The sequence below is a fragment of the Branchiostoma floridae genome, chromosome 2 (assembly GCF_000003815.2).
Source record: "Branchiostoma floridae strain S238N-H82 chromosome 2, Bfl_VNyyK, whole genome shotgun sequence".
NCBI classification, from domain to species: Eukaryota; Metazoa; Chordata; class Leptocardii; order Amphioxiformes; family Branchiostomatidae; genus Branchiostoma; species Branchiostoma floridae.
In genome coordinates, this window is record NC_049980.1 from 18516085 (window position 1) to 18539782 (window position 23698).

The 23698-nt window shown below is 39.5% G+C and overlaps 1 protein-coding gene across 3 annotated transcripts in view; it reads right to left on the reverse strand.

Moving 5' to 3' along the window:
- Window positions 1–23330, reverse strand: part of LOC118407675 (nucleoside diphosphate-linked moiety X motif 17-like) — a 29145-nt gene extending 5815 nt beyond the window's left edge. Inside the window, exons 1-2 of one of the 3 annotated variants that reach the window (XM_035808194.1) lie at window positions 23199–23310; window positions 770–6846 (exon numbers count right to left, since the gene is read on the reverse strand). In XM_035808194.1, the coding sequence (XP_035664087.1) occupies window positions 4199–6730 (2532 nt within the window). In that variant the 5' untranslated portion in view covers window positions 6731–6846; window positions 23199–23310 and the 3' untranslated portion in view covers window positions 770–4198. Of the gene's footprint in view, window positions 1–769; window positions 6847–15115; window positions 15219–23198 lie in introns of those variants that run through there. The other 2 variants (XM_035808201.1, XM_035808209.1) reach the window with 2 other exon arrangements.
- Window positions 23331–23698: the final 368 nt, after the last annotated feature.

Here is a 23698-nt window from a genome sequence, read left to right on the forward strand (position 1 = left end):
ATACTGTAAATGCATTTAAGTTCACGGGGATTTGATTTTGAGGTAACGGGAAAAATGAGTTTTCGCAGTGGTTTTAATTTCGCGGTAGCACCATGCACTGTAGTCTCTTAATACCATGGAAAAATGTTCGTGGTGGTTTCAAGTTCGCGGTGAAGCTGCCACCGCGAAAAAAAAATCCACTGCAAAAGTTTCTGCATTTACAGTATATGCAATGGTGATTTTGGCATGGATCACATTTACAGTTATTACTCAAGTGGCATGTGCCAACTAGTACACTATCCATGTAAGCCATGTATCATACCAGAAAAGAAGGGCCATAGTTAAGTATCAAGTGCCTGTTGTCTGGCAAGTGTGTGTGTGCAAAACTTTATGTTTGCCAGAAGGTACCATGTACATACAATGTATAGGTAAGTGTATGTTAGCAGGTGTTTATGTTCCAGTGCACGTGTAACTGTTTGCATGACATATCCCAGTTACCTGTTGCATCTTTCCTCACAACTTCCCCCGCTTTCCCAATGGTCTGACCCTAATACACTTCTCACTTCAATTCTCCCATTCCCCATGAAGTAGGGTCTGCCCGAAAACCTTTATCACTGTGGTCTTTTGCTATTTAACATCTACATGTTGTATGTCTGGAGAGTTTTTGCACTGTCTAAATTGAAATACCAGACATATATTGCCAAATCTAAAGCGTTAATCACAAAAACATTATACAGAACATACCTGCACAGTCTTCAAAACTGTATGTTTCTCAGAGAAAAGTCAGATGCAGAATCCATCAAATTTTATTTTGAACTCACAAGCATACAGTGCAAAAGTAGAGGCTTATATTGAAGGCACACAACAGCAGACATGCAAACAGAAAAGGTGAAGCCATGTGCATACAGTTGTTGGAAATGATGCTGGGCTTCAAACAGGTAACAAATCTAAAGCACTGGTAGATTTTATTGCTGTGTTCTGCATAGTGTCCACTTGCAACAGTCCATTACTGGTTAGATCAATGGTGTAGACCAGAGCTCTCTGATAAATCAACATGTCTTCTACAGAGGAATTCTTAAGAACTGGTCAATTACTCCCGAACTACATAATGGACTAGTCTCTTTCTTCTCCTTTGAGCGAGGCTGGCTTTTAATCTATGGAGGGGGTTGGGGTGGTGCTGGTTGGCCTAAGTTTAAAAGTTGGCTTTAATCTCCAATGCCGGTGAAGGGAGTTTGCCTAGAAAGATAGTTTGCTCTTGAAGGAGTTTTGTCTAGAGACGGAGTGAAACTCCTTCCATGGCAAACTCCCTTCCTTGGCAAACTCACTTTCCCATGGCCCAGCATTAGAGAACCTATAGCCAACTTTGAAACCAAACAACCAACCCCCCCTCCATAAAATAAAAGCCAGCCTCACCCAAACAGGAGAAGTCTGCGAAGGAGGCTAATTATGAACACACGGTCACATTGAGTAAACTGACTTCCATTTTAGAGGTAGTGCTAAAGAATCTGACATTTAGACAGAAAAAATTTAATCTACATGTATCACTGATATACATTATGCAATCTTGATAGTACTAAAATAATATTTTTCTTTTGACATTTTCTGCACAGAAGCCAGCATCATTTTCACCAACACAAAAAGTAATTTTTTCAAATGTACATGACTATGCCATGAACTTTTTCAATAGTGGAAGATTGAATCACTACAAACCCACTCGTGATATGCAAATAGTTGCAACATTAAAGTGACATACATGTACAGTACAGGGAGTGCAAACTGAATACAGGCTCAGACCAACTTACATGCACATCTTCAGGATTGTCACAGCATAATAAAAAGAATGTGCATAAAACTCACAGCCATCTGATATATATAATTGTACATTATACACACATGCCCAATAAGGTATACATGTTAATAGTGCTACATTTATGAATGTGTAGTCCATTATCTCAAAGCCAGGTCTATGGAGAGGAATGTGGCTAGTTAGACATATTTTGCTTGAGATTTTAACCCTACAATTTATTTATTTACTTACAAATAAAGTATCTTTCTTTTTCAGTTATTTTTTTTTCCGAGTCATAAAAAAGTTCTATAAGGAACAAGTTCTTACACATTTGATACGTCATGCATAGCTTCATTGAATTACCCATGTCTTGCTCTAAGACTTTTTGGGCTGTCACATATTATCAGAGATATTCAAAATAGATTGGGGAAAATAGCACATCAAAACTGTTTCTAAAATTCCAGGAGACTTTTAAATCTTAAATGTACTATTTTCTAACTTGAAGTTTACCTTCAAGGAGATCAAGCCATGTGTAATTCATTAAATTGAATCCATTCTTTCTATGTAACCAAGAACGTAATGCTACCTCTATATTGTACATAACATTTCCTCTATATAGCTTGATATGTTTCGAAGCTCCTTCTGTGTTGACAGCAGAAAGTTAAGTTAAATTCTAATTTGAGTGAACGCCATACTTGCAAACAGTTTCACATATTACTAAATGCTACTTATACTGTCTAAATTACTGCACACATGTATCTCTGAAAAGGAGCATCATTTCCTAGATCAATTTCCTACTTTGCATCATGTGTCAACCTTATTTTATTGTAGATTTTTCAACATAATTGATGTAACCATTGTCAAAATGAAAATTATACCATCATATGATATTGGATCACTGAATACAGTTACTGTAACACAAGTAAAGTGGACATGAATGTACCCTGCTACATTTGCTCTTGGGCCATTAATGTAAGATTTACAACACAAGACAATGCCATACTGACTCTATTACAATAAATTTGAGATGTTTTGTAATAAATGATTGAGAAAGCATTTCTGAATATCATTTGACAAAGGGATCAACAGAAAATATTTTATTATCTTCTGACAAAATATATCATTTAAGTTGAAAACATAATAGCACTATCAATATTAAAGCCAATTCATAGGAGTAACTGGAGTATGTAATACATACATATGTATAATCACAGCTATATTCAATTACTTAGTGACAATATACAACACAGCAATAGTTGCATTACATATTCAATTTGATAGAATGCTAGCAATGAACAGTGCATCAAATCCACTTAGTTAAAACCCTTATGTAAAACATTGTGCAAAAAGAACACAAAATTTTGAAAAATACAGCAATGATGTTGAATAGACTACTATATCAAGATGGCTATACAATAAGCTGAAAATTTGTTTTTTTTTTCAATCGATTAATTATTACTACCTTATATGCAATTCACACAAGCATTATTAGAGTAATATGTTTGGACAGTGATAACAAAAGTTCAGGCAAGCCACAATGTCCACATAATGTAGAAAAATACATAAAAAGATGAATAGCAGCCACTGACACAAGCACAAATAACACAATATAATTATGTATATATCAAACTATGATATTTTGGCAGCATATAGACAAGTCTTGCAGCATATATGAAGTTCTTTAGGGGGTTGTTTGAAATATACAATATATATAGATAATATTATAGATGTATATCCCCAGGTAGTGCATCAATATTTTACATCTCTTGGTCTGACTCTTTGCTGTCCGTAGGAATGATGTCATTCAACCAACCAACAAAGAAATAAAACCCTTACAAAAGTGGTGTACAATACTGCTTTACAGTTTTGATGCTGCTGTTGTTTGGCATTGGTGTCAGTTTCTATCACAATAATCAGTTCCATATGCATGCACACTCCATTTCACATGCTTGAAGAGTCATCGGTATGCTAAGATAAGTGGTCTCAGGGCAGAGAGTAATGGTGTATGGCTGATCAGGAGAAAGACTTTGCTATGTCTATGAGGCCTGAATGCTCAATGATGACTATTATGTCAGAGCATCAATGGTGCTTAAGCGGATATGTCACTGAAGCTGCAGCATGATGGCTGAGCAATCTGACAGAGTGCTCAACAAATTTCATTGATGAAAAACAAATCCTTTTATGCTTTTGTGTTTTGTAACATCTTCTTAGTCATACATTGTACTTGTATATATATTTTGCATGATATTCCCATTATAAAGTCCATGGTGACACAAATACAATTTAGGACGCTAATGTGCCACCGTCCAGCCAGAGACCCTCTTAATTTGCCAAGGGTTTTGGGGTGAGGTTAAATCAATGCCAAAAATGCCAGTCAGCATTAATCCAGCGTTACACACCACTTTTACAAGAACCGTGCTTACTACTATTGAGTTAGTCTTCTTCTTCATTCTTGGTGAGATTCCCTTCATCACCAGTCTTAGCTGTCAGTGTTGAGACATCTGCTATCTCTTCAGACGAAGAGGTTGTGTCTTCCTCTGCCTCACCACATTCTTCTTGAACCATCTCTCCCAAAGTTTCCTCAACCTCTGGTTGTTTCTGGTCCTGGTTGCAGCCTATATCTTCATCAGCACTTTCTAGTCCTTTGTTTTGGACAAGTTGTTCATTATCCCCACCAGAGATGTCAGATGCCATTTCTTTTTCAGTCTCTTTTTCATCATTGTTCTTGTCTCCTTGAGTATTGACAGCAAATTCCTCCAAGGTCTCTTCTGCATCTTCCTCTCCATTCTCAGTCAATTTCTCCCCCTCAATACTTGATGCCTGATCAGCATACTGATCATTTGTTTTGCTACTGTTTGTTGAGGCTGCTGAATTCTCCTTCTCAACAAGCTTCTGCTTTTCAGACAACACCACTCTCTTTAAAAATTCCAAGATTTTTACATTTTCTGTAACTTCAGTTTGTGGCACTGCATCCCCACCAGCTTGCTTTGGGTTAGTTTGCTTAGTAAAGGCCACAATGAGACGGGTGAGAATCTTCTCTTCAACAGCTGGGGAGAGGTTGGGAAGTTTAGCAATGGTTTTCAGGATGTAATTCAGTGTGTGCTTGTGTCCTTTCTCCAGTTGTTCAAGTGCTTCATTAGGATTGTCTGCCATCTCCACTAGATTACTAATGTCTTTGTCACTGAGGACGGGCTCCTTTAACTCTTCCAGCCATGACCACATCAGACAGCTAAGAACTTGTGGGGACTTCTCGACTTTTAGCCTCTCCCATGCTGCATCATCTTCGTTCAATTCTGCTTGCCAAACCTCCACTTCCTGATTGAGGTTTGGGTCCATTGTCATGTTGAAAGCCAAGGCAGTTGCTACCAGCTCTGCTGCAGACATCAAGTTCCTTGGTGAATATGTTACAGGCTCCATTTTCTCACTACTTATCTCCTCACTCTCTGACTTTCTTTTCCGTCGATCTTCCTTTAATCGCTGCAAGGTGCTCTTCTTCTTCTTCAGTCTTGGCTTGGGTCCATTCTCAGATGATTCTACTGATGATGAAGTAGAGGTAGAGGCATCCTTGCCCAGATCAGAGGTGCTGCTATAGTTGCTGTCTGAGGAGATTGATTCATCACCTAAGATTTGTTGTTGTTGTTCTGAGGCTTTGGTAGTATTTGTTTTTGCAGTCGTTGCATCTCCACCTCCTGGTGCATGGTCTACAACAGAGTTGTCAGAAGGTGGTGAAAATGGATCTGATTCTTTTTCCATGATATCTTTGATAGAGTCGTCTTGATCCGTCTTCTCTTGTTGCCTTGTTGGTAATATGTCCTCTATGTGTGAATGGCTGAGAGCTCTCGACACGCGAGGTTGCCCTTCATTCGGGTGCAGAGAATCCTTCACATTTGGCAAGTTATTAGCAAGCTCTGAAGGCACCTCTTCAAGAGACAATGCTGAGATTGTGGCACTGTCTGGGCTGGCCTTTTCTTCAGTGTTATCAAATGCAGCAGGGGCACACTCCTTGATTGCTTCAACTACCTCTTCCTTTGAGAGAGTCCGGCGCAGACCGGGATGACTTCCTTCAGTGCTAGCAACATTAGCTTTTGCAGCCAGCAGTTTGCAGACAACATCTACAATCTTAGGGATGTACTTTAACTCCCGACCTTCAAACCCGTGCAGGTAACGTTTCTGCCTGCTGAGATACTGGTTGAAGGTGAAGGGAGATGAGGTTGGGTCTTTGGACGGAAAGATGACTCTGAGAGGGCGGATATACTGGGAGAACTCCTGTATACACTGGATCTGCCCCCTGGTTTGGATGGCATTGGACCTCCTCTCCCTCACAAAGTGGATAGCCTGATGGGGGTTGAGTCGTTTTGCCCAGACCAAGTAGCAGCCAATGAGAACGCCTGTCCGCCCCAGCCCTGCATGACAATGAATGGCCACCTTGCCCTCCTCCATTGCAAAAGACATGACCTTGACCATATCGAGGATGGTGCCTAGTGATGCTACACCATAGTCTTTCCAGCCAAAGTTGTAGAAGTAGATGTCATTCTCCATGAAGTCCTGAGGGAGATAGGTAAAGCCACTTTCTGGCTCCAGTGCATTGCCACAGCTGGCATGTTCAAACGGCCTCTGTAGGTTCACCACAGATTTGATACCTTGCTCCTTGAACTGTTCGATGATGTTGTATTTCGTAATGATCTCCGTCGAGGGCCTTGCCATGGCCAGGATGTCATCGGTGACCCATGAAGAGTACAGCCCTTTCACGGCTTGATCTTTTGCAGGCCACTTTGTGGGGTTTTCGTATTTGCACCCCTTTCCTCCACAGAACATTGAGCACTGAATGTGGCCAGGTGTGACATGGCGTAGCTGCTCAGATATCTTGTTGTACTTAGCAGTCGGAGCATTGACTGGGTGTATTGAAGGCATGGACATTGCTGACGGTGTCCACTTGATTTCTCCTGGTTGGGATGACATCCTCATTCACCGAATCCTCACGTAGTCCTCAAGACCTCTCAGATACAACACAACCTGGCCGTTTTCATCTAGTCAGCCATGCAGCAGCCTGTCAGCATCCAATTTGTTGCAGTTGATACAGTCTATGCACAAAGACAGGTGAAACATCACAGATTAATATGGAGGTTTCTATGCAAGACGTGTAAAACATAATAACAAGCTGTGTACTACAGCTCTGAGCCCATTATATTTAATCTCTACTTGGATGCTGACAGTTTAGAAGGCAATCAAAGAAAATAGGGCCTCCCTCACATCCCCATCATGAAAAGGAACCGTGTGTGATAGATGGAATGTTAATAAAAAAAGATGCCTGAAATTGTGTGGTGCTGCTAGAAAAGACATCCAAAATACATAAAGAAGCACATTCTAGGGATTATTCAAGATGCCCTACCTTTACAGGGCTTATTTTAATGAACAAATTTGATTGGCCTTTGCATGTTGAATGTAGCAACGTTAACTCAATTAGTACTCAACACGCACATCACAGAGCTGGGACTGAAATTCTCTAAAATCTGAGGATATTCCACAGCCTCGTCCAATCAAACACAATAAAGCTTTCAAATAGTGGCAATCAATCTGGCCACATTCACCAAAGTGTGACTACATCTGATAAATAAAATGAATGCTGAAAAAAGAATCAAATTACCTGTAACTACATGTATAATCAAATTTACGTGTATGTCTACTAACAAGCACAAGATATCTTCTGCCACATTACTCTCATTTAATTAGACCATGAAACATTACATAGAACACATGTTCCACCTCAAAACTTCTATCATGCATGCCTTGAATTGATCTAAACAGCCTATCATCTCCTTATGGTTGACTGGGTTAGAAGTCAAGTTTCCAGAACAAATAAAACAGGATCCAGCCGACAGATGATCCTAATCAGATCTTATTGGAGTAGGTTTCCATTTCTGCCAATTTGGTACACAGAATATAAATGATCAGGAAACTGCCTTGTCTGAAGGAGGCACCTAGCTGACTGTACTCTATTCTAATAGTGTGATATCTTTTGTGTACAGTAGATCACTATAATGGGGAAACAATCTCCTCAGTCTGGAAATGCAAATTGGATATGCACAATTATGAAATCCTGGCAAGGAGTGTGATGTACATTTTACTGTTTTCTTATAGACTTATACTATGAGTCACAGAGCATATTTTTTGCACGATTATATATCAAATATCTGACAACAGTTCTTAAAAAATGAAGTGTCATCTGAATAGTGTCAATGTGCCTACCAAAATTGCGTTTTTAGAGCTTTAAGCCAAGAATATTTAAGCCAATTCCATTGATTTTGGAATTCCAAGAGGCAATTGGCTTTTAATCATAATGGTAATGGTAGGGATTTTCTTAATATTTAGTACCACCAATGTGTAATGTCCTTAGATCCCAGTAGTCTTCTTATGGTTTTAGAAATTGCTGCAACACTAGTACATGTACTTCAATTATTTATCTCACTAATATCTCACTTTTGTATCCAGTACTATGCAAGAATGAATATTAGGTATTGCTAAGAATTAAAGAACTGTCAACAAAAGTAATCATTGCATGTTAAGGGAGTTTACAGACTATATGGTTATTCAGCTACACTGGATAAATCATTCTCAAGGTGCCCTACTAGCGTACATCTCCAAGATACATTGATTAATCTTCTTGTAGCTGAGCAGACTTAACTGGCACGATATTCATAGCATGCAGGTAAATTCAACTGAAAAGACACAGACTAGGGGTGATGAATCCAACTGCAACATTTCTTAGTTGTAAATCGAATAGAACCATTGACTAATATTTCTTTCTTTGAAAGCCTTGCTGCAAAATGTGATCAAAATGCCCCACTTTCGTGATGATGTCAACTATCATAACAACTAATACATGTACTGCATTGTTTGGGGTATGAACATTTTAGACTACGGATATTCAAGACATTCTGACATAAGGTACCCAGTAGAATTACTAGTAGCATTAGTAGTAGTTGGCATTATCATTATACATGTATAACTTGTACATCTCACATGAATGTATGTGCTTTCTAGTAAATTCTACAAAGTGCAAATAACATCATTCTATTTGAATCCTATTATGTATCCAAATCATGTTTATGAAAATAGTTATCATCATGATAATGTGATGTTTTGCGAACCTAGCTGAATGTACCTTGGGGCCAAATAATTGATCATGAATACTAAGGATAATAATTCCAACTTTTGCAATCATGTTTGTTCTAGTAAGCAAAGTTCTCTGTCACAATCATGCATGTCTTTGTACTGGAACATCAAGTCAATGAATATTTTAACAATGTATAATCTGTGGCCATTGTAACCTGGAAATATATGTAGTTTGCAATTCACAGAGACAATGACAAGCCGTTGGGTTTAAAGAAAAGTATTTTATAGCTACATTTGTATTAGAGAAAATATTGGCACATTTACATCCTTTATCATGTATTGTAATGATAAGTTTCAGACAGATGCAGTTTCCAGTGACAGGGACTATTATGGCATCACCATATATGTATGTCCTTTCTGAATTACGTTGAACCCTTTTACTAAAAAAATAAATCCTTCAGAAACAATTCTGATGATGATTTTCAATAGATAGACAAAACTATATGTCACCTCCAGCTGTTACACCTCCCACATTAATACATTGTGTGTCATTGCAGTAAGTAAGTAAGCATTGTCTGCATTGGTTGCAGATTGGTATGAATGTTTGGCTCAGACACTAGAGGTTCTGCGTTCAAATCCCCTGACACGCTTCAGTGTTTTGGATGCTTTGGATGCTTTCTTTAATCTCCAAGCAGATCCTACGGTGCCATAAGATAGTATCAAAGCTGGCCAAGGAGTGTAGCCGGCCAAGGGAGTCAAACGGGCACCGGAGATCTGCCTTCACCCGAACAGGGAGGAGCATTTCTATTGAATAAAGGTGTCTCTCCCTGCCCCTCCTTGTGCGGTATTAACAGCTACACGAATATCCGAGGTGCTAATGTCTTTATGAGCGGCTCACGTAATAGCCAGAACAAGCTCAATGACCTGCGCCGCCGGTCTCAGTGGGAGGTTCCCTCCAGACGGCGCAAAATACAATGCTGACAGCATCACAACGTAACAGAAGAAATGCACCGGTACATGAAATTTCCACTCAAGAAATCGAGCATAAGTCTTACAACTTTAAAACTTACTATTAATCTTTATTCATATATAAAAACATTAAACGAACTTTAAAACTTTGGTATTTTGAACATGTAATCTGAAAGTAAGCATCCCTCATTACGTTTGGATGCGCTGAAGGAAAGCACAACTCCACGCGCAGTCAGCCATTTTTTGTTTCGAATCTAAAGTTTCTTGCAGTTTGTGTCTGCTTTTTGATCCGCTATTTCTTAATTTCTCGCAACGGTAAGACGACGACAACAAGTCGAGGTTCGCGGACGCAAAGTAATGGGATACATGACAACATAGGGACTTTCCCTAGCCAGTACTGCAGTAGCATGCAAACACACATTTTTTCCTGCGTGACAGTGGCCCGCAACTGAGGTTCTCGCGGCTCAAATTCCCAGATGTCTCGAAAGATACGACGAACTTTTTCGTCCATGGTTCAAACTGGCCAAACCAACGGTTCGCGCAGTGACTCGTATTATGACTTCCTGTAACGGTCACCCGCTGACACGCCTGCCGGGGCAGTCCAGCCAAGCCGGGCGGAGGGCAATTGACACCTCCTCGGCAAGCACAATTTGATTAGGCAACAATTGTATGTTAATAGCGTTTGTTGGAACCGAATGAAGCCAGATCCTACGGGAAGTTTGATACTATACATTACGCACCGTGGATCTGGTTCGAGATTAGCTTTATTTGTCCATTAGCTGACTTACAAACAAAAACTTGTACTCAGTTAATCTTCCTGGACATATGTGTCCTTGGAAATACCCATTCCTCATTTCCCTCAGGTGAAATGAGTACCAAGAACCTGGTTTGGTTACTGACATCCATAGGCCAACACCCAAGCATATTTACGAACAACATCAAAAAGATGGGTCCACCGCATAGTGAGTGCCACTGGAATTCCAACCAGTCTTGCACTTGACCGCCAGAATTCTGGGTCATGTAGGTATAGGGTGCTGGAAGCTTCTGGTAGGCTAAGGGCTGTGGTAATTCTAGCCGTTGAGATGGCCATGCATCATGCTCATACCAGTGCTGCATAGTGCTGCATGTAATTTTTATATGCCTGCTTACAAGCGTCAATCAAAAACTTACATTTGAGATGTTTGTTAAAACACCAAACAGTAGTGCATACATAAGAAATCACATTTAAGAGTAACGGTACAGTCAGTACAGGAGTTGATTGTAGTAAGGTGCAAAGGACTTAAAAATATGTGCACCTGCCATCTGCAATATGGACCAAATATTAATAAATGTAAGTTTGAAATACGGAAACAGCTTGTAATTTTGCAAGCTGAACTAATTCAGGCTCGGTACAAAATTGAATTCAGTGACGTCTTTAAGTACCAAGAATCCATGGCAACAAATGTCTTGACTGCGAACAAAATCCCAGCAGATTATACTACTCCAGACTCCTGTTACTGACGAAGTTAGAAATGTCAGAGGGCCAGACTTGTCAAACAGCAGGTATCACCAGAAGTGCTTCAGGAGGTTTAAAATGCATTAGCAGGAAGCCGCCTGGAAGCAACATTAGTACAGGACCAAGATTGATGGGGCTAAGAGGTATATGTTGAGAGGGCATGTTAGAGAGATGTCCATTAGTATAAAGTGCACTCGCACATCTTGAGAAAAATCATTGACGTCAATGTAAACCTAAGTTACATCTACGTGTACATGTGAGCTCACGCATTTATCGCCCAAACACCTGTTAATAATTACAAAAACAATATGCTGTCAAAATATCACGATACTGTCAGACAAACCCTGTACTACAAAATCAACATTTCAGCGCTACATTAAATTGTAATACCCAGTAAGTGCACTTTTAGATTCAATTTCCTGAAACAATGTTCTGTACCCATACTCTAATCTTCTTGTAATAAACAAAAAGTTTTGCTCTAACCAAATTTGTACTAGTTACTGAATGTGATATCAATGAGAATGTTATGAAACGCTTGAAAAATTGTACTACTGTATATTTCACAAGTTAAACCAACATGACACAGGTAACATAAACGTCTAACTGAAAAGCAAGCATGATGTAATAAAATGCCAATAAAGGTACCTTTAACTATACGCCCATTCCTCGTTAAAGGGGCAAATTGCTGTCGCACATAAGCAGCGGGCCACAGTTTTCTTTAAAGACACAATGACTACGTATTTTGCCCTTTTCCGTTACAAGTACATGATAGTAATATGCTAAGCAATGTTTTCCCACCATTGTTAGTTGCCTTTTGGTCGTCCCGGGTAAGGTTTTGCTTAGAAACACGCTAAAAACACGTGTCGGAAATGCTATAAAGGTGAATATCGTGGCATTCTGATAATAAAAAGACGTTAGTTCTTTAAATTTTCAGTCATAATTTACATCAACCACTTAGGCCGGCTTGTCACGTGTTGATAAACTTGTCCAGCAGACGACCTTTTTACGTCAGATGCCGTTTTATTCTTGTCGCCAACTTTTGTATAATTTACGTTACCGAACTTCTGTTGGGTGTAATTCGCTTACGAAAAGACATTTTCCGATATTTTTTTCACTGTTTTATCTGCTAAACAGTGGTGTTGCGTAACAAACAAATGACAGGACACATAAAACACGAATGTTGGAAACATGACTATAACCGCCAATCTCAGGCCGTTTGTCACTTTTTTGATATAATTTACGTTACCATAATAAGTCCCTTAGAATTATAGAAAGATCATTACTTTTGTACTCTTAGGAAAGAATGCTCCCAGATAAGTAATTGCCTGCAGAGTTAATCTTTCCAGAACTGTTTGTTAAAATTTTATTTATCATTAAAAGCATAAATATGATTTACGTTACCATATAATTTACGTTACCATTTTTTTTCTTCAACATGTCATCGGATGTTCAGCAAGATCACATCAACCAAAGACATGTTTTCTGCTGTAATGTTACTGTAGGATCCTGTAGGTGGGCTTGGCTTGCCATAGAGTTACAATGCAGTCTGTTTATATGTTTCTGTTTCAGTGAATTTTACGATGCTGGGACTTTTCATTTCTCATAGGAACGATGTTCAAATGATAAACCTGACATGCACCAACTTGGAAAGATGCGGGTGTTTATATTGATATCTGATGCTTCAATAATCAACATTACACGGAATGTATAGTGCCAAGTTGAATAAATGTATATTGGGTTGGACTGAACCAAAATAAACCCATGTTGTCAAAGTAGACTCGTCCAAGTTTGTCGTCATTTTCGCGCGCTTTTTGAAGATCACATGACTGGAATGACAGAAATTCATGCTCAACACTGACTGATGAAGTAAGGTACGTTTCAAGCATGTTTGTCTTAAATAGCAACAGAGATTATGATCAGCTAATTATGAAGGTCAATGTAGTCAAGATTCGTGTCACAGAAATATTTCTCGTTTTACACAGTGGACCCCTTTACGTACAGACGGCGGTAAATCAGCGACACTATTTACGCTAGCGCCACGTTATCTACATTGAGGACTTGTCATTGAGTTTTAAGCTCCATGATCAAAAGCATATGGGCTGCAGAAGTTAATAGCTAACTTAAGTTAAGACTTCACTATCATTAGATGTTCCGAAGTTTTCACCTTTGCTTGTTTAGGTTGGAAATCTTGTTAATTAGAAGCAAACTACTCTTTCAACCAGTCGTGACTGCACAGAATTGATGCACAGAATTGTTTTACATGGACAGACACATGGTTCAAGGCAGAAAGCTATTTGTGAAACCAATCCCACTCTATAAAGTCAAGATCTACATAACGTCAGGCTTGTCATGTAATCGTGGCATTAGTATAAAGGGACAGGCTGCCAGGATAACTGTAGAAGAGACCAGTGCCTTTACACATGCAGCTCTCTTTTGGAAAATTCACTGTTGTTTATAGCCTTGCTCATCAACAAAAGCCTTGTTATACACATATTACACACTCTGCCGGTATTATTGAACCACACGATATAAGGTGTATGGATGGACATTTTGTTAGGTAGCACATTCATTCTATATTGATGTGACATTGTGTTTGTTCCACGAACAAAGATTGTCCTGACATTAAAAAATGTTTTATAAGAAGTGCGATAACTGGTGTTTAGTTTGTTGTCTTTCCAATATCGAAAGCTTGTGCTAGAAAGGCCCAGTCCATCTAGTGCATGTTGCCATCGCATCATGTCCTGCTATTCCCAAAGACTTGATTAAAGGACGCGAGGACGAAGCGGTTCTGACCTAGAGCGTGTGATTGCGTGAATCCTTTGTTACTTAGCATGTATTTAAATAGACCCCGCCAAGATAGAGACCTTGCATATCTTGGGTGTCTTTCCGCAGAGTCCGGGTGGGTACAGGACGAACAAGATTATACGGGTATTCCGGATAACAAAGATTACACTTTTTTGCTACTCTGAGTTAGCAACATGAAGATAAGAGGTCCAGCATTATAGACGAACATGACCTGATCAGTTCAAATAGAGCCAGTATGTACACTATTCGGCTTTCCTCCAAATGTTAGAGATTCTGTAATTTACGTTACCACAGTTCATTGGCATTTACCTGTAGAATAGATATCGCCTGCTTCCAACCATTTTCATAAATATATTCTATCGCTCTTATCCCATCCTACAGGGTGAAAATTAAGGAGTATTAAACGGTTTGTCTTCATATCAGAAAAAAAAACATATCATTAATTTTTTTTTAATTTACTTTTATACAAATGTAGCAAACTTAATAGCTTGTAATTTTGATGATTATTCCGAAACAAATGACACGGCGGTTAAATATTTTTCATTGGCGTTTTGAAGGTTTTGGGTTGGAAAATGCGCTAATTTGGCTGTTGTTACTCCACTATTACTTGCTGGAACATTTCTCTGTGTAGTAATATGCTCTTTATTACGAAATTGTAGGAAAGATGACATGGCCTACTAAAAATCAAATATCTCCCAAATTAAGCGTGTTAGCACCAGACAAAAATAGCAAAAGATAGTTGATATAAGTGGTAACAAGTTCATACCAGCAGGTAAGCATTTTGGACAACTTTATTTTTTACAATTTTCTACCTCCAATTTTCCCAGTTAACGAGGAATGGGCGTATAATAATCTGGCAAGTACCAGTAATACACATGATCGTCATGAAATCAAATTTGTAACACATTTCCATGTGCTTTAGGCCCCAGTTAAATGGCCTGGAAGTAGCCTAATATTTTTCAACCTACCTGTGAGACAGTGAATGGGTTTATGCAGAAAGTATTCACATCAATAGTAAATGTACATAGACTTGATGAATATCAATATCTGCTCCACATACTAGTATACAAAATGAACTGAAGTGGTAGACTACAAAATCATAACCAGTATATGGTACCAAAGGGACTTCAGTAAAGATTTTCTCACCTGTGCTTTTTCCCTCATTGCCATATACATGTACATGTAAATGTACACGGAAAGCCACACCCACCGACACGTTGTCTGCTCATGAATAGTTATTGACACTACGCAAATGGAGTAACCATAGTAGACGTAATACGGTGGGCACAATGGTGTGTATATAATGTTACCATAGAGTCATAACAAAGACCTTGTGACAATTATCAATCTTGTGATGAAAAACCAGATAGTGTACAAAGTCATGTGTGTGTGTTTGTGCGTACGTGTGATGCTCTATTTAGGAATGGAATTCAAACCTTCTTGGTATGCAAGTGTCTGCTTAACAATATGCAGCTGGGCACAAAATGTTAAGAGAATGAAGTCACTATGTAATCTTTATGAACAAGGCCCACAGCTTGGTCACATTATCTTCCTACCTAGCTAAAGTAATACTGGTATCACACAGCAGAATGAAGTAGAAGCTATTGATTAACTGCTATGAATAGCACTGGCTGGAAGGAGGCGGACAGGAGGGCAATAGAGTCGGCAGACTTGGTGTCAATGCTCAACACATTAACCCTTGAAGTTGAAATCTTGAAAAACGGCTCAGGCCGATTGATGTATCAAGGCTAAATAAAGGTTGAAAAAAAAAAAAAATTAACCACAAGAGTGAAAAAATCATGATCATTATTCTGCTTCTGACTCTGAGGTAGTCTGTGTAACACAAACTCCGCTGTCCAGGGCTGTAACTGGCCCCTCCCCGCGGAGTTTGTGCTCCAACAGCTATAAGCTGGGGGAACTGTTGTAGAAAATACCAACACCAATGGCAGGCCAGGATTTTGGTCAAGCCCCCATTACCGTGGAAACCGGTTAATTAGCATGTCTCCAAAGCCCAGACGGTGGGCGGGCAAGATGCCTCTCCATTGTCTGTGCAGGCTATGGTTCTCTGTGTGAAGGTCCCATGGGAGCAGAAGCATGGTTGTGTTGGAAAAACAACATCTTGTATGTGTGTGTGTGTGTGGGGGGGGGGGGGGGTCAAGAAACTTGAAGGAGTCTTGAAGCGCAGACGCTGCTTCCTGGAACTATTATTTTGCCTGGTTGTGAGATTATTATATTGTCCCATCAAAAGTTCTGCCACAGGCACATTTATCTAAAAGAATGCCATTCTATGTAGAGCAATTTTCACATTCCTTCTTCGGTGTAACGGATAGTTAACAATCAGAAAGACAATAGAACTGTGTATACATAATTGGCTGTTCCCACCATCAGCACTGGTGGCACAGAAGATCAAGGAGGTTAAAAAAGAGATCAACAACATGTGTACAGATAAGAGGTGTGATGCTGTCAATCACCACATAGCAACCCAACCCAGTCCCTAGCAACCAAAAGCCAGGCTGTGGTGGGCTGTGATGACAATTACATACATTATCCATATATGGAAAACCCAGTTCCCCTGGCTTGTGGCCATTCTACATCAAGCTAATAGTTGGCCGGCGGATGTTTGGCGGGCTGCTATAAGCGAGATTTAATCAGGCTAACTCTGAGGCTAAATGATAAATGAAAGACATTCATTGTTATAGTGCTGATCCACCTGCTCCCTTAGACAATGATACCTGATAGCTTGATAGTGTGGCTTAGCATGGCTTATTTTAGATCAGACATGCTCTACTTGCAACATTTCATATGATACTAATATATACATGTCGCACATATGTGTATATATACGCATGTGGCAAGCTAAGATTAACTCTTAACAATGTGATCATTCTTGGAGATTTCATCACCCCCTGTACTGATTGGGAATTTGGGATGCCAGCATAACGGACAATACTCAGAATCATTCAGGACAGGAAGAAACTACTGCACTTAGTGGATAGCCACGAGCTATTCCAAACAGTTCAGGAAGCAACTAGAAATGGTAACATTTTAGACCTGGACTTAGGAAAAAACAACAAAAACACAGTAGTTCTGGAAATAAGTGACCACGACATGGTTCTAGTGGCACCCAAACACTAAACAGAACAAAAAAAAATAAAAGGAAAGTGTACATTCGCACAAAATCTGATGAACTGGCTATCAAAAATGATCTTAAGTGATCTCATATGATGATTCAAAAAAATTAACTAAAAGAACAAAAGACATGTCAGTGGCTCAGAAATGGGATGACTTCAAAGACAAAACAAAGCACACAATGTCATGCACATCCCTAGTAAAATGACAACAAGAAGATACAACTTGTCCTGGTTCAACAGGAACTTAACATGGTATGATGCAAATATGCAAGAGTGGTTCCCAAAACTACAGACCTGTTTCACTGACCTGAATTTCCTGTAAAATACATTATCCATAGCCATATCATGAAACAGTTAGTCTTAGAGGGTCACAATATATTTACTGACCACCAACACGGGTTCAGAGAAAATTGATCGATATGTACAGAAATGCAGCTTATTCTAACAGTTCATGACATAGCTGAGGTACTGAATAATACAAGACAGGTGGACGTACCAATACTCAATGTCACTAAAGCTTTTGACAAAGTCCCACATTGCAGACTAATGTCAAAATTGGATTACTATGGAATTCAAAGCACTACACTAAATTGGTTAAAGGCTTTCCTAATGAACAGGTAGCAAACGGTAGTAGTAGAGGGGAAGACCTCAGCTCCAACATAAACGACTTGCCAGACCTGAGCTTGATACAAGTGTGAGGCTGATGATTGCCTGCAATATATACATGTACTAGTAGAGTTATCTACAAAGAATGATTCACAACTTCTTCAGAAAGATCTAAACGCAATGGAAGAATGGCAAAGGTACATGGCTTAAGCAGTTCAATCCCGAAAAGTGCTACATAATGCAAATAACAAACAAGCAAACCCCCAATGTAGGTCCCCTTACCAGTTCTGTGGTCAGACATTAACGACAACAAAAATGCACCCATACCTGGGTGCTATTTTAACAACAGGGCTGAAGTGGGGTATCCATGTGAACAAAATAACAACTAAAGCTAAACAGACATTGGAAGTGCTCAAATGCATGCCTAGCCAGGGTAAATAATTTGCATACACGTAACTGGTAAGACTAAGCCTTGAATAGGAGTTTAATTTTAAAACAAAGAGCATTTGCAGATAGATATGCAAAAGCTAGGTGTGACAGGTACTAGTAATGTAACCAGCTGCTGCTGCTGCACCGTGAGTCTGCGACCCTGGTGTATTATGCCAAAGGGCATTATACCTGCTATATACATTATATTGTAGATACAGATAGAGATAGAGTCCTCCCCAGAGGATGGAATAACGGAGGCCCTCCACTATACTCCTAGCCCAGCTCCACTATATACTACATGTACTTTTGAAATTGAGTGTGTTTCTTCCCTATTTTCTTGGTTAGTTTTGCTAAAATTAATGAAAATTCACAGATTTTTGTGTGTATCACTTTTCCAGTGGGCATTGTCTGCAAAAACTTGTGAATGGGCCATGATCAAAACAATAGTCATTTTGCCACTTTACAACAAAGGAATCACTATAATGTATTATATGAATAAATGTTATATTAATTGGTATAATATGATTACATTACATTTGTACTTGTAGTTGTAGTATTTGACACCCTCTGTCATTGCAAAATGAACCCATTTTCATGAAAGCGCGGCGCCTTGGTTTGGGTTGTTTTTGCCAGCCCCTCCACTATACTAAAAAATTCTGGGGAGAACCCTGCAGATACCTGGATATGTTCTGGTCAGGGGTTATTCTGATCTACTACACTGACACAAGGTCATGGACATTCTATTCATATTATGCACTTTTCATATTGCTTGCTATGGACCAAGTGAAAAATTATCAAGGAAAAATTCAATTGCTGTGGCCCTATGAAGGAAGCAAATTTCTAAATGTTTTGTAATCATGCATGGCTTTAGTTTTGTGTCTTCTTCTATGTGCAGCTCCATTTGTAAACAATATACAGTCAAGAATTGTCAGTGTGCATATTGTTATACCAGTTTACAATACTAAAATTTACATTTTAAAAATATGGCTTAATTGGCAATATCCTAGTCACTTTACATGAAGATGGCAACTATTGTAGCATTAAATGTATTTGACCATTGGTATTGGTATTACATAACAATCATGATCTAAACAATACAGATACATGGGTGCATTGTGAGAGAGTGGTGGTGGGGAGAATTTTTATGGATTTTTCCCCTTCTTCCACAGTGGGGGTTATCTATGTATGAATTTTCAGAGGTTTCTTTTAAATCACATGCATTGAATAGAAAAACATACATGAAATGGATACAAAACTAGAAAGGCAACATTTTTGCGAAAATTCAGTAAGTCTTAAGGGACCTGACGTTATTTACTGGGGGGAGGGGGCTGGTGCAAAATAGGTCTGGTAAAAATTTTTCAATGCCCACCCCCCCCCCGCCCCAAAAAATTTTTCTATGGCCCTCCCCCCACCCCAAAAAATTTTTCAATGCCCCCCCCCCAAATTTTTCCTTGCCTTTTCCATTACACACAGTCTGTCATTAAATAATATAGCAATAACAATAGCGGTAGCGTTGTTTGAACGTGACGACGATCGGGGTGTCAAGACCCGCGCGTCAACAAATTGCGCACGTTGGAGTCCAGTGCTGGGGCATATGTTATCTCCCAAAGTTTTACAACAGCCGAGTTTTCATTTTGATGACATATATACAAACATGTAGCACTTGATGTTGTTACACTCACGCTGCAACGGTTATAAGACTTACCATGTCTGATATCACTTCTCCGATCTACGTGAAAAAAGTCTCTGGTAACGTTTAAACTTTAATACGCAAGATCACGAAACTGAGCGTTTCCGCCAGACCGACGGCTAGCTGTTAAAGGCCGTCCAGGGATCGGAGGGCCAAAGGCCTGACCGGTGTCGGGGGTTAGGGGCATGCTACCCGGGAAATTTTGATATTTTTGATCCTCTAAAACGAAATTTCCCGCATTCTGTGAGGCAAAAAAATTTGGATTTTATGCGTCCACATCAACGAAGAGAAAAGCGGGCGGGGAGGGGCGGTAATCCAAGGCGATCTTTTCCACTACACGTACGAAATTTACACAAAAGAAAACAAATTAATGTTGTAGTTGGAAGAGACTTTCGTTACGAAAACCGCTTCAAGACTGCTTCAATCTTTCCAAAACGGGAGTTATTTCGGCCAATTGCAACCTACAAACTTGCCCAAAAAATTTCGCGCCACCATGATTGCGTCATATGCAGCAGAGAGCCCGCTGTCACGAAAGTAAACATCGTAATGTTTTATCCCGTTGCCGTCCGTGAACCATTCCGTATACAAAGAACAGATGCACGGAGGATTGATATTTATACCAATTTTAGTTTCTATAGTTTTCTTAAACTTCGTGCGAACATGGAATCACACGAAAGAGGCGGCTGCAGAAAATTTCTGAGTATGGGGAGGGCGAACTATATCAACGTAATCCTTGGGGGGGTCCGGGGGCATGCTCCCCCGGGAAAATTTGGAAATCTTGACTATCTGAAACGATCTTTCCTGAATTTTGATGGGCAAAATTTGCTGGCAGACTAAGCTAACTTTAATAGCCTTTCTATTAGAAGTTCACATGGTTTTGAGGGCGACGACGCCCCCAACGTATTTCCACGATTTCGAGCGCCGGGCATGGCACGAGCCGTCGCAAAGTAGGTCTGGAGAAATGTCATTCAAATGATGAAGTTTGGACCCTCTGAGACACGATTTTGTGCATTTTGAGGGATAAACTTCGCTGGTAGACTATGCTAAATGTAATGACAATTTTCTGTCAGAGGAAGAGATTTTCGACGAGTGCCGAAGTGTTGTGTGCGCCAGAGGCGCAAGCCGTCGCAAGGGACGTCCAGAGAAAAATTGAAATCTTGACCATCTGAAACTTCATTTCCTGCATTTCAGGGGCACATTTTGCTTGTATTTATCATGGCCCCTAAGGCAATTTTTTTTCAATGGCCCCCCCCTCGGCTCAAAAATTTTTTCAATGGCCCCCCCCCCCTCGGCTCAAAAAATTTTTCAATGGCCCCCCCCACCTATGCACCAGCCCTTCCCCCTCGGTAAATATCGTCAGGTCCCTAACCATGGTCTTTGTCAATCTGTATGCACCCTAAATGACAATATTTTTCATGGAGCTTAGGTTAGGTGCACACATTATGTGAGGAAGTTGCGCATTAGCCGTTTCTTAATATCATGCCATACATCTGCATATATATTATCATTACAATGCAACTACTGTGCTTATGGTAAGTACATGTACAAGTCAACTTTTATTGGAACAATAAAATCATTTTTTTGAAATTTTGCACAGTTATGACAATTGTATACCATTAGCGTGTACATGTACATGAAAAATTAGATTAAGTTCTCAACAAGCCTTGAAGGTCTCAAGAGCTAAGCTTAGATGTGACGATTACCAACCCTCAAACTTAAATTCAGGTCAGCTACAGCAAGGACGTTAGATGATAATTTCCTTGGCTACAGATACACCTGATGCCAAATTCTTGTCACCTGGCTTTGAATTAGTAGTATGTGAGATTAAAAACATGGAAAATTGGAATAGCTTGCCTAGCTACATGTACAGCTTAATAATAGGGGCCTCGGGAATGTACCGACCAGTACGGTTTTCAAAATCATCCGCTGCAGTCAATTTTCTTGTTTATTAAAGTTTCCTACAAAAAAAATTCTGCTCATCTACTAAATGTTAACTCCACTGTTAATAGGTACCCAAGGGCAGTTTGCAACATGAAAACTTCTTGCTGGTCAATAAAGTGCCGAGTTTTCCGAGAAGAAAGACGTAAACCTTTAGAGGTGCATTTGTTTTAGAATAGAAGTTTGATAAAAACTCTTGATAAAAAATCGTCACTTGTATTATTGTAATAATCCCAGGACGAAACCTCCAAGAACTTGATTATGAATGCATTTCTGGATGAAAAGTCTAGTAACCTTTGATCATTTGTACCATTAGGAGGTTATAACCTCCTTGCTTGTACCTATCTCCTAAGCCTGAAAAGCTATATACATGTGTATGTATCTATAAAAATGCGATGTCCAACATGTTCTTAAATAATATTACAGTCAAACCTGCCCAAGACGACCACCCGGGGGACCGGGCAAAAGCGGTCGATTTGGCCAGGTGGTCGGTTAGAAGAGAATAGTCTCACAACATGCCCGATGCATAGTTTAAATGGTTTCCGTTGTGTTTAATGGCAAATAGCAAGCACAGGCGCCTGTATCCACCGCTATCTTCATTTTGAACATCGTAATGATAGTCAAAATCCGACTCAAACTGGCTGGCAAAGGCACAAAATCGTGCTAATTTATCATTGAAAAATCGATGATACCTCAAGATTTGAAAATGACGCGGTCGCTATGCGCAGGGATTTGGTCCCGATTTTTGGCAGTCGCGGTTGCCTTGGCAACATTGTTAAGAGGTCACAGTTAATGCTTACGTCAATGGGGAAAATTTTCTGGACCAAAAAAAAGCGGTCGTAATGGCCAGGTGGTCGCTAAGAAGAGGTGGTCACTTGGGCAGGTTCGACTGTACTTTGTTTATATATATTACTGTTTTATGTATGTTGGATTAAGCCATAATGTTCTACACGAAGAACGTGGGCTTTCAAAGAAGAAGAAGAAGGATGGTTAATGGTTTCACATTCTTTAACTTTATCATGTTATCGTTAACTATGATAGTGTGCCATCTGTATACCACACCTTACGTACAAAAATCGCACTATACATGGGCGCTTTGTCCGTAACGTTATGTTACAGCACAGGTGTGCAAATTATTTTACACCTCGGCTCGGTAAAGTCAAAACTCGACCGAATTTAGTCTTCAGAAGAGACATTTTTGACCATCACTGGTGACTACAAACAATTGGTAAAAGCCACGACGGGAAGATAACTAACCTGGGTGAACTTTGCTACGGTTGGAGAAGTTTCACCGGCCTTTTGCAGGTGCACCAAAATTCTTTTCATTGGTATCTCCGCCATATTGTCTCAGGAATGGGCCAGAATGAAATAGGGGGTTCCATAACACAAATATAATTGCATCATCATACAGGAAAAAAACATTCTAAATCTATCATAACTAAACAAAATCATATTGTATAACCTTTCTGTTCGGTTACTTTACTGGATATTTCCGTTTTTTACAGAAAGAAACTCTTCTTAAAAGTATCACCCCTCCTTTCAATATGATACATCCCAACCATGCACCGTCTAGCATAATTTTACAGGTGATGTACAAAATCAATGCGCAAAGTATTCCAGAATGTGTTCTTCACCTAAATAGCCAATTAGGTACAAAATTCAAACTTAAACAGACAAAATAGCTACAGTTATTTTATCTATTCTATTAAAGAGTGAACTACAATGTTCGTTTTACCACTATCTTTCGAAACTATTTT